The sequence below is a fragment of the Rutilus rutilus genome (assembly GCF_951802725.1).
Source record: "Rutilus rutilus genome assembly, chromosome: 7".
Lineage (NCBI taxonomy): Eukaryota > Metazoa > Chordata > Actinopteri > Cypriniformes > Leuciscidae > Rutilus > Rutilus rutilus.
This window is the reverse complement of record NC_140221.1, coordinates 142,246-155,000: the sequence shown is the minus strand read 5'-3', so window position 1 is coordinate 155,000 and position 12,755 is coordinate 142,246. Positions and strand designations below refer to the sequence as shown.

General features: G+C 43.2%; 1 protein-coding gene across 1 annotated transcript in view; it reads left to right on the top strand.

Annotated features, from left to right (window-relative positions):
* LOC311293143 (uncharacterized protein) overlaps nucleotides 1-10,790 on the top strand; it is an 11,891-nt gene extending 1,101 nt beyond the window's left edge. The window contains exon 2 of the mRNA XM_084413188.1: nucleotides 9,264-10,790. Within this exon, the coding sequence (XP_084269314.1) occupies nucleotides 9,264-10,591 (1,328 nt within the window). The 3' untranslated portion in view covers nucleotides 10,592-10,790. The remainder of the gene's footprint in view (nucleotides 1-9,263) is intronic.
* Nucleotides 10,791-12,755: the final 1,965 nt, after the last annotated feature.

Here is a 12,755-nt window from a genome sequence, read left to right as displayed (position 1 = left end):
CTATTGGTCAACTAGCAACGTCGATAAAGCATTAATTGTTGGAGATTTTAACATACACGTAGATAATTCAAATGATGCATTAGGGGCTGCGTTTACAGATTTATTAAACTCCTTTGGGGTCAAGCAAAACGTCACTGGTCCCACTCATCGTCTTAATCACACACTCGATTTAATTATATCATATGGAACCGATCCAACCGATATAGATATCATTCCACAAAGTGATGATGTTACTGACCATTACATGGTAACTTGCATATTACGTACTGCTGTAATATATCATGCTGCGCCGCGTTATCGACCAGGCAGAACAATCCTTCCATCCACCATAGATAATTTCTCAAATTGCTTATCTGATCTGTCTCAGCTGCTGCCTGAACCCAAACAAACAGATGAACTAGAAGAACTAACTAGCACTATGAGCACCATTCTCTCTAGAACATTGGATATTGTTGCACCCATTAAATTAAAAAAGGTCAGAGAGAAAATTAAAGCACCGTGGTACAACAATACTACGCATGGTCTAAAGAGAGAAACCCGTATTTTAGAGCGTAAATGGAAACAAACTAATTTAGAGGTCTTTAGAATCGCGTGGAAAGACAGTATGTCACGTTATAAAAAGGCCCTAAAAGCGTCCAGGGCTGAGCATCTCCGCAAACTAATAGAAAATAACCAAAACAATCCAAGGTTTTTATTTAACACCGTGGCTAGACTAACAAATAAACAGACGTCACCTGAACAAAATATCCCGTTACAGTTTAGTAGTAATGATTTCATGAACTTCTTCACTGAGAAAATAGAAAGCATCAGAACCACAATTGTAAACGTTCAATCTTCAATCGCGCCTTATAATTCAGCCTTAATTATCACCCCGCAAGAACAGTTACAGTGCTTTACAACTATAGAACAAAAAGAGATAAATAAACTTATCACTTCATCTAAAACAACAACATGTTTATTAGATCCTATACCCACTAAACTACTGAAAGAAGTGTTACCTGTAGTGGAAGAGCCTCTCCTCAATATTATTAACTCGTCTTTATCTTTAGGTCATGTTCCTAGAACATTTAAACTGGCAGTTATAAAACCACTCATTAAGAAACCACAATTAGATCATAATAACCTAGCAAATTATAGACCCATTTCAAATCTTCCATTTATGTCTAAAATATTAGAAAAAGTGGTGTCCGCTCAACTGGGCTCTTTCTTGCAAGAAAATGACATCTAAAAAAAGTTTCAGTCAGGATTCAGGCCGCACCATAGCACTGAAACTGCGCTCGTTAAAATCACAAATGATTTACTTTTAGCTTCTGACCAAGGCTGTATCTCAATATTAGTTTTACTTGATCTTAGTGCTGCGTTCGATACTATAGATCACACAATACTCTTAGATCGACTACAAAATTATACTGGTGTTCAAGGACAAGCATTAAGCTGGTTCAGATCATACTTATCTGACCGCTACCATTTTATCTATTTAAATGGAGAAAAATCGATCATAACTCCAATAAACTATGGAGTGCCGCAGGGATCTGTGTTAGGCCCTCTATTATTCTCAGTATATATGATGCCACTTGGAAATATTATAAGGAAACATGGAATTAGTTTCCATTGTTATGCTGATGACACTCAAATATATATTTCATCACGGCCAGATGAAAACGCTAAATTATCCAAATTGACAGAGTGTGTTAAAGATATAAGAGATTGGATGACGCGTAATTTTTTTACTTTTATTAAATCCAGACAAGACAGAGGTACTAATCATCGGTTCAACAAACCGCCCACAAAACCTCTCGCAATACAACTTTAACATCGTAGGATGTCCTGTTACTTTATCCTCTACAGTAAAAGACCTGGGTATTATACTCGACTGCAACCTGTCTTTTGAAAATCATATTTCATATGTTACAAAAACAGCCTTTTTCCACCTTAGAAACATTGCTAAGCTACGTAACATGCTAGCAGTTTCTGATGCAGAAAAGTTAGTTCATGCATTCATGACCTCGAGACTAGATTACTGTAATGCTTTATTAGCCGGTTGTCCTGCATCCTCAATAAACAAGCTACAGTTAGTCCAGAATGCCGCCGCTAGAGTTCTTACTAGATCAAGAAAATATGATCATATAACACCGATTTTATCATCACTGGATTGGTTACCTATAAAGTTCCATATTAATTACAAGGTATTGCTACTGACTTATAAAGCCCTAAACGGCTTAGCTCCAGTCTATTTAACGGATCTTCTATCGCCCTATAATCCATCGCGCTCTCTAAGATCACTAAATTCGAGGCTTTTGGTCATACCTAGGATATCCAGATCCACCAAAGGAGGGAGAGCATTTTCACATTTAGCCCCAAAACTCTGGAATAGTCTTCCTGATACTGTTCGTTGCTCAGACTCGCTCTCCCAGTTTAAAACTAGATTAAAGACGCATCTCTTCAGCCAGGCATTCATATAATATTTTTAATCTTACAGTTAAATCCTGTCTCTAGTTCATAAACGCCAGAGGAGAACTGGCCCCCGACTGAGCCCGGGTTCTCCCAAGGTTTTTTTTTCTCCATTAGGTCACTTGATGGAGTTTTTCGGTTCCTTGCCACTGTTGCCTTTGGCTTGCTCAGTTGGGGATATTTTGGGGATATTTAATTTGATCAATCAATAAATTCCACTAGAAACAAACCTTGTTGTATTATTTTAATTGAATACTGTGAAGCTGCTTTGATACAATCTGTATTGTGAAAAGCGCTATACAAATATACTTGACTTGACTTGACTTGACTTGACTCTCAGGCGGATGCGATGAGTTTCCGTAACCCCTGATTTCCACCAACTGCGGAACGGCTGCGTGTCGGCTCCGTGCTCCGTCATCCTTCAATACCCACCAGGTCCGGATTTGTTGCGGAACGGCTGCGGCCAAGACTGACAGCTGAGGTCACAAGGACCCACGAGATCTCGCGAATTCACGTATGATCGCGCGATATAAGTGCTGAATTGCTGCGGAGCTCTCCGGCATCCGGCAAAAATAGAAGCTCTGCGTATCTACTCCGGAGGGCTGCGGATCGCCGGAGTCGAAACGCAGCCGTTCTGCAGTCAGTGAAAATACACACATTGACTTTAATGGAAACCTATTGACTCCGCCGCCGTTCCGGAGCGGATCCGCAGCCGTTCCGCAGTTGGTGGAAATTAGGGGTAAGTTTGTGGATGCATGCAACAGGTTCACGGGCTCATGATGACAGGTAAAGCTGGTTTATACTCGACGCGTCCGCACGAGCGCGAAGGTGCGCGCGGCAAAAATGACGTCATTGTGGTGTGGGCGGTCGTGTGCGTTGGGTTCGCAAGACCCAATTTCGCCTGGCGGTGTGCGCGACATTTTTTGTAACAACGCGCGCGGCACCGCATCCGAAGATGAACGACTTCGAGCCGAATCTGGCCGAACTCGAACTTCTCACCACACCGGCATCCAGTTTGCACGTCTAAATTAGTTGCTTACATTTAAAAAATGAGCAGACAATAGCATAAAAGGTATTTTTAATGAACATAAAGGTCCATGTTTAATAAAAATGTTCACGAAACTTAATGAAATGTTAAGTGAAATTAGAAAATATAAGAGATTGTTAATTTATTTATATTGTATACACATTCTCATATCCATATATTTTGTTTTATTGTCTCTAGTAATAATCTCAGGGTTTACTGGGTTTTACACGATTCTTTTTGTAGTGAGGTACTGGTGGCGGTGTACTAAAATAAACTGTCAGGTGTGTATAGCTTCCTTCTTCTCACTGCTGATTCCTGATGGTTTAGAGGACAATTACTTGAGTTGCCCCCTATCGTTTCAAAGAATAGTACAACGGCGAGCGCGTCAAGTATAAACACCTCGTCCGTTTGGGGAGGTGCGCACGCAGTCAGCGGAGACTCGCACTGCAGAGCAAGGCGAAAGTATAAACAAGGCTTACGGTGCGTGTCCACTGGCACGGTGCGAGCGGAGCGGAGCGAGCGTTTTCAATTCATTCCTATGGAAGTCGAGCTTCACGCTCGCGCAGTGCATTGTGGGATTGACAGCCTGTTTTGAGAGTTTAAAAATATGCAAATTGTGCTGAAGTTTATGATGGATTTAGTGCGTAAATCATTTTACTTACAAATTAGACGCTTTGTAGTTGTTATATATATATATATGTTAAAGATTTTATTTTGGATGTGTTTATTGTGATTATATTGCAGTGTTTCCCCTACCATTATATAAGGGGGGCGCACCGCCCTCCTAACGGCTCCCCCCGCCCCCCTTGGAGGTCAAGTAAATTTGATTTGATTTTCTTTATAGCGACAGATTACAATTTGTTATTTTATAAAAAAAAAAAAAACCTAAATGGCCCTTAAGTAATATGTTATTTATCTTATTTCCACGATGGCATGTCTTTTCTGTCTGTGTTTACAATTATCCCAATGAGTGCGCACACTCACACACAAACAAACACTTGCGTCACATACAGTTGAGCACTAGCGGACAGAGAGCGCGCGGCTGGAAATGTGTCGCTGAACTGAAGATAGCAACACTCGCTCCCGGAGTAGCTCTCCTGCTCCAAGTCTAACGCCCGTTTCACATATATTTCGTTTGCGGTGAGTATTTTTTTTCCGCACCCATGTTAACAGAGCTTTCACACTGCACGAGGATGCAGTCCGTCGATGATCGATCTGTTCCAGTTGCGGTGCGTATACAGCAGTGCAGAGATCGTTTCTGCACCGAGTCTATTTCTGCTGTGCTGCAAACGCTGAAGTAAAGTGACAGCGCATGTTTCGTGGTCAAAATGAACACCGATTGACATGAAAATGTAGTAATTTCACCATAAGTGCGATTAATTAAATAAAATGTAGTAATCTCACCATAAATTTATTTAATTAATTACTACTTTTTTCACTTTAAGACTGAGTTAAAGCAAAGAAAACTACAATTTACCTCAACAAGGCGACATAATGAACAACACTCGTCTTATTCGTGGAGGTGGAAAAACAAGTTCTTTGTGACATGCAAGATTTATTGTATTAAAATTTAAATACAAAAGATTTTAATATAAGTACATAGTTAAATATTTTACCACTTGCTTGAGCAACTTAATATATAATTATATAGAAGTAATGTATTGAATAATACATTGTTTAAATTGTGTTACGTGAACGCGCGTTCACAGCAGTGGTGCGTCTGACAGGATTATTCTCTCCAATAAATACATCATAGAAATAAAAACTTCTCATAAAAAAAGCCCATTTAAAATTTATATATATATTGGTTAGTATTTATAAATCTTTTTTTAGTTGTTAGTTAAAAAATAAAACTATTTAAGCTCTGGTCCATTAATATTAACAAATACTTCTATAAATTTAACAAAGGTTATTTGCAAAAGTCAATTTTAAAAAGATTTAAATATGTTTATTTATTTTTTTAAAGAGATATCTTATGTTAACATTTTTTTAACTTTTACAAACCATTACCCTCCCAGACAACCAATTTATGTGACAGATAGATAGATAGATAGATAGATAGATAGATAGATCGATAGATAGATAGATAGATAGATAGATAGATAGCGTCTGTGTGTGTCAATTTTTCCCCAATTCCCCCCCCCCCCCCCCCCCCCCAAACCTGTAAACCTAGGGGAAACACTGTATTGGTTGGGTTTAAAAGTTTATAAAATTGAAAGGATCTTTGCTTGGTGCTTTTGGGTTAGGGTGAGTTCACATATTAAGAGTAGTTCCACTAATGCCTGGACTATGCCACTAATAGTGGATGCAGAGTGCGCAGACGGCTTCTCCTATCTCTCTCTCTATTTTCTGCACTTCATAATGCAGGCACATGCATCTGATTTTGCGCTTGCGCTTCTAACTCATTAACCACTCTCCGCGCTTTAGCTTTCGGAGTCTGAAAAGATAGCCCTAAGGCCATGCGTGCAGGGTCTATGTCGGCATCCAAGCTCCCACTTGGGAGAGTGGCTTGCCTGATCAAGTGATCTGACTGTTCCCTGTTTAAGAGGTTTTTCCCGCCACTCAGGTGTCTCTGGGCCTAATGCGGGAGGATCAGTCTGTTGCATGGTTACAACATCCAGTTTCTATGGTGACCACCTGTTTCGGCAGGATTTTTCCCACAATGATGCTCTCTGAGAAATCTTAACGTTAAACAAGAAATGCTGTCACTTCTAAGAAGTATCCTGATTGGCATCTGATTGGACTTGTCACCTGAATATTGCACTTGGAATAAGCAATTTCAAGATGCTGATGTTGAAGTCCATCTTGTTCTCAATCTGAACCAGAGATTGGTTGGTGACCATCGATCTAAGCAGGCGTACTTCCACATCGGCAAGAAGGTTTGCTTTTGGAACAAAGCTTACCAGTACGGCATTCTCCCATCCGGACTGGCTCTGGCTCCTCGAACTTTCACAAGTATGGATGCGACTCTGGCCCCTTTGCGGCTCCAGGGTGTCCACATTTTTTAATTGCCTGGATGATTGGCTGATATTAGCTCATCCACAGGGTTCAGCAGTAGCTCATTGAGATTTCATACTCAATCATTTAGGACCATCCATTCATAACTCATAAGAGTATTGCTGCCAAGTCAGCATACAACTTTCTAGGCATAGTCTCCAGCACGGATTCAGTCATTCAATGCTGTCTATCCAGTTCGGAATTGGACATAAAGTCTACGTAGTTATGCCCCAGACTGATGGGGCATTTCAGTGGTGGATCAAGATCTGAGAGATCTCGCCTCACTACCACCCTCTGCATGTGATTACAGCGCAGAGGCTCAAAGGAGTCCAGCTAAGAGCGTTTTGTTGTCGGAAAATGATCCCGACACATCCCTTGTGGGCTGGGAGGCAGTCTATCAGGGCTGCCCGACCTTTAGAGTTGGAAAGGGGTGCATCGTGGCTGGCACATAAACTGTTTGGAGATGCTGGCAGTGTTTCTGGCACTCAAACGGTTCTTGCCCTATTTAAGGGGTTGTCAAATACTGGTCAGGATGGTCAACATGACTTTGTCTTGTACTTAGATGTCTTGTCTTGTGCAGGCTGGCGATGCGTGTCCTTCTTTGTAAAGAAAAGATTATATTTTTTATTTTTGCTCTAAATAACTAGGCTAATACATTTTGTTTCTATTATTCTTTTTTCCAAATTCTATTTTCCACAATGTCAAAGTAACGCAGCTTAACCCAAAAAACAAGATCATGCAGTTGTGTGCTCTAGACCGAGAATACTCCAGTTGCAGGAAACACTTTAGTAGGCTAAGAAGAAGCAAATATATTATATAACAAGGTTGGGTTCCTTCAATTGTCCATCCTAATAATAACGGCTAAGCTAAGATAATTGTAAAAAAAAAAAAAAAAAAAGTATTGTATTTCGGAAGATTTTATAGTGTAAACATTTTCAAGCATGAATGAGAACCGTTTCGAGGGGGATGCCAGGTGTGTAGAAAACAAAAAAAAAAAAATCCCCAGAATATTCGAATCCAAAAATTGAAAATCGAACACCAACCCATCGAACGAATATTAGAATATTTGGGTCCAGCCCTACTGTTTTTTGTGCCCCGTTCGCCATAAATGGTTCTACGATCTGGTCAGTCTGTCCTCAGGCCCGACCTGCTGATTTGGCACCCCTGTCCTAATGATGGAAATATGAATATGAATGACCCCTGAATGGAGCACCTTAATGTATTTTTGACTTTAGAGGCCCCCTTTACGAGGCGCCTGTATGCTTTCTGGCTCTTGGTCAAGCAGTGCGGCCTGGAACCCAGTTCATTGCCCTGTAGGTTCAATACTGTAGTTAATGCAGAGTCGTCTTCTGCGGGGGCAGCTCCTACCACTCTTAGATGTATGTGGCAGCTATATCTGCTGAGCATTGCCCATGGGAGTGATGGACGGCTTCTTGGCCTTTGCCTGGTAAGGGCGTTGAAGATCTATGTCTACCACTTATACCCCTTTTCCACCAAAAAAGAACTGGTTCGGAACTGGTGCTGGTTCAAAGTTGGTTCAACTTGTGAACCTTCTCAGAACCTGTTTGGTTTTCCACTGACTAGAGAGCCCAGCGAACGACGTCGTTACGTCACTGTGTACGTTGCCATAGGCTACGTCTTAGCTTTCCTAGAAACGCTTGCGCCAACTTCAAGTATAACAATTACAAAGTTGGACTACATCGTCTTTCTGCAAATGTTTCTCCTGGCATTGCGATCCTATATTGGGGTCAGAAGAAGACGTTTAGAACACATTTGTGCTGCTCGTCTGGATTACTATAGACGGAGGTTACGTTTGAGAAGAAGTTCGACAATAACCCCGCCCCCAGCCCACGACGTAAGCATGACGTGGTAAAAGAACGGTTCTAGTCCAGCAAAGAGTTGGTGCCGCTTTGGAACCAATTTTCCTGGCCGAGAACCGGTTCTTTGGCTGTCGAAACACAAAGAACTGGTTCGCGAGTAGGCACCGGCTCCGAACCGGCACCAGCACTGCCTTGGTGGAAAAGGGGTAACAGTCCAGTGGCAGAGATCTGACTAACTGTGCATTTGGGGCTGGACATGAGGGTGGCTCCTGGCTTCCAATTTTATCTACTTGAAGCGGACTCTTTCCTCTTTCAGCTATCCTCAGGTATGGGAAGGGGTTATGGTATATCGTTTCCATAGCGAAACCGGTCGTTCCCATACCTTTCGATAAGTGCTTCCTTCGTCGTAGAAATCTGATGAAATGGCGCGTAGCACGCTGATATGAAGCATACGTGACGTATTTTCGGGGCGGTGCTAAGCGCCACTGGCCAATAAATTGGCGTGATGGTATAAGGGCTTTGTGTGGTGTGGTGTGGCGCAATGGATAAGACACATGCCTTTGGTGTGAGAGACCCGGGTTCGAATCCACTGTGAGACACCAATGTGTCCCTGAGCAAGACACTTAATCCCAAGTTGCTCCAGAGGCGTGCGACCTCTGACATATATAGCAATTGTAAGTCGCTTTGGATAAAAGCGTCAGCTAAATGAATAAATGTAAATGTAAATAAGGGCTACAGACATTTGTCACACCAAAGGCGTTCCCATAGCGACGGCTGTCGCAGTGTCTCGTTCCCTATTCAGGGAACCAAGGTTACACACGTAATCGAGACGTTATCATTTACAGTTAAATATTTCAGCTATGGTTTTATATAAACTTAAACTGCAAGAATTGAACTCTTTGGAGATTAGCATGTGTTTTATTATTTTGGCCAGTAACGAGATGTTTTTTTGTGTGTGTGTTTTGCAGAAGATGAAGACTGTGTTTTTCAGCTTGACTTTTCAAGAAAGGATTTCAGCGAAGATGTGTTTTCATCTGCTCATATGAGTGAATATACTGATCAAACTAAGATTGCTGGAGATTCACTGAGCAGCCGAACGAAATCACAAACTCCAGATGTGAAATCACTGCAGATAAACAAGGATTGTGCGACAGCAGCACTTCTGTGTGTGAAGGCCGACCCGGAGACGGAGGACGGATGTGCTGTTGACCTCTCCAATCCTCACGCTTCTCCTGAACACACCGATCAGGAGATCAAGACAGAGAATGCAGAGGAGAACTCTGACTGTGATCGCCAGCATATATTCACTCGTCCATTAGAGCCGGAGCTCAGCGACTGCGATGTGAAGGTGACGGTGGTGTCCGACACACACCTATATCCCGATACACACCTGTATCCCGATGGCCCGGAGTCATCGGAGCCGGAGCTCAGCTTCATCTCTGATGAAGAGTCTAATCCAGACGGACTGTCTGATGAGGGATTCTCGGGTTCGTTCCACGTGACGGAGTGTCCGCCTGTCCCGAAGCCGGGTCTCTGCTGCGCTCAGTGTAACCGGAGCTTCAAGCACGAGGCGTCGCTTCACATCCACCTGAGATCCCACAGCTCGGAGAAGACACACACCTGCGCTCAGTGCGGGAAGGGCTTCGACCGCGCCGACCTCCTGAAGAACCACCAGCGCACACACACCGGAGAGAGGCCGTTCGCCTGTGAGCTGTGCGGGAAGAGCTACGGGCACCAGGGTCAGCTGACCATCCACCGGCGGGTCCACACGGGCGAGCGGCCCTACGCCTGTCCTCACTGCGGGAAACGCTTCAGCGAACACAACCAGCTGAAGGTGCACCTGCGCACACACACTGGCGAGAGGCCGTTCCCCTGCTCCGTCTGCGGGAAACGCTTCACCAACGCCGGGAACCTGCGCAGCCACCAGCGCACACACACCGGGGAGAAGCCGTACGCCTGCGAGCTTTGCGGAAAGAGGTTCAGTGGGACCGGAGACCTGAAGACTCACACCCGGATACACACCGGAGAGAAGCCGTACCGCTGCCAGCTGTGCAGCAAGAGCTTTAGCCAGGCCGGACACCTGACCATCCACCGGCGCATGCACACGGGCGAGAGGCCGTACCCCTGCGCAGACTGCGGGAAGAGCTTCACCGTGGCCAGCAGCCTGAAACTGCACCAGCTCGTACACACCGGGGAGAAACAGCACGCCTGCAGTCACTGCGGGAGGAGCTTCAGCCGCGCCGGACACCTGAAGAGACACCAGCTGACCCACAGCAGAGAGAACCAGCACACCTGACCCACACCGGGGAGAAGCGGCACACCTGTCCCACACCGGGGAGAAGCGACACACCTGTCCTCACTGCGGGAGGAGCTTCAGCCGCGCCGGACACCTGAAGAGACACCAGCTGACCCACAGCAGAGAGAACCAGCACACCTGACCCACACTGGGGAGAAGCGGCACACCTGTCCCACACCGGGGGGAAGCGGCACACCTGTCCCACACCGGGCAGAAGCAGCTTCAGCCGCGCCGGACACCTGAAGAGACACGCGCTCGTGCACACCAAACAAGAGCTACAACGACAAGAGCTACAGCGACCACTCGTCCCTGAAGAAGAACCAGAAACTGCACACGCCGGCCGAGAGCGACCGAGCCCCGGAGTAACGGGACGAGCCCCTGAGTAACGGGACGAGCCCCGGAGTAACGGGACCGAGCCGCGGAGTAACGGGACGAGCCCCTGAGTAACGGGACCGAGCCGCGGAGTAACGGGACCGGTCCGTTCCTTCGACTCTTACTTATGTTTGCTACAGTGACTGTTTGGTAGAAATGATGATCCTGTGATTAAGAAAAATAATTTTGACATTTAATGAGTAGACCCTTTGATGATGATGTTCAGCTCTAATAACGCTGTTGGATCATGTCACTTCTACTCCATTAACATGTTTATGCTGAAGGACGAGATATTGCACACATACTGTACTGATGTTTACGGAAGCCCTGAACCGCAACATAAAAAAAATTCTAAAATTATGTGAATAAAGTAGATTGAATAAAGAACGTATATGGAAGATTATTCTTTAAATATTTCGACTTTATTCTCTAAATATTTCGATTTCAATCTTGAAATATTTCGACTTTATTCTTGTAATTTTAGTCTTTTTTTTTTTTTTATCTTGTGGGTCAGGGCTTCCGTAGATGTTTGATATGATGAGGGTTTATTGCTTTGGTGGAGTGTCTTCTGTCTGTGACTGTTTGAATTGTTCATTATAAATTAATACTGTCTTCCTGTATGACCTGGTTTGTTAAATATCAAGAAGTTATGATATAAGCACATCTTAAGCCCTATTCGGACGGGACTAGTTTCACAGGGGGACGTTAGAGAAATTTCAGTTTCACAGACGTACTTTGAGATTTTAATCCTGTCCGAATCTGCCATGTCTGTCTTTTTCTCACACGACCTCTGTAAAAATTCCAGAGCAAATTACCTACTATTTTTCGCTCCTCAGAGAAATCTAATCCCGTCCGAATGAGAATGTCTGTGATTGCCGAAATTTTTTTCCAAAACGCTTTTTCTTGTGTGTTTTGGTCAACGTGAACTACCGTACAATCTCTCGCTATCGCGCCGGTATTCAAGTTTCTGCTTTTTGCGCACCGATAATGGATGTAGATGATGTGTTCGGTACACTGCGAAGAAATAAAAAAATGAAATCAACAAGAGCCAAATCACGTAAACTGTTAAGACTGGCTACTGTAATATCAGTTTCAGGTAAGATTACTTTCATTTCTGCACTTAATTACATAACGTGTAAATGATATAAGTTAAAACTTTTTATTCCAGTGGGTTTATTATAAGAACCCAGTTCTATAAAATCATGATGATAAATGTATGTTTAGTTTTTTTATACTACAATTTTTATAAAATGTTTACAAAACACTAAATACGTTAGGATGTTTTACTTTATATTTCAAAGTGCTTAATTTTAAAAGTACTTAATTTCAAAATACATTTGATCAAATTTCATACGCAATCCACGCATTCTGAGCACGTGATTTTCTACAATGCCCACATGCAAAACACAGACACTACCTCGGTAATAAACACGGAGATGTTAGTCCCGTCCGAATCCGTACATGAAATCACAGACGTAGGTTAAGAATTGTAACTCAAACGTCGTTTGGAAAACTAGTCCCGTCCGAATAGGGCTTATGATGAAATGCAATTTAATTTATGAATATTGTATAATATCTTATCGATGTACAGCATTGTGCATTTAATGTTAATTTCAACTATTCTTGAATGTTTACTCAAAGCTTCAGCGATAAAATAAAGCTTTCTAAATAGTTGTTGCATGTTGTTTGGACGTTATATTGATAATAGTTTGAGCTCGTCTCGTTCATCACTGAGACCCGTGTGTTTTAAGCGCCTCTAGCGGCCTCTAGCGGCCACTCGTGGAACAGCAGC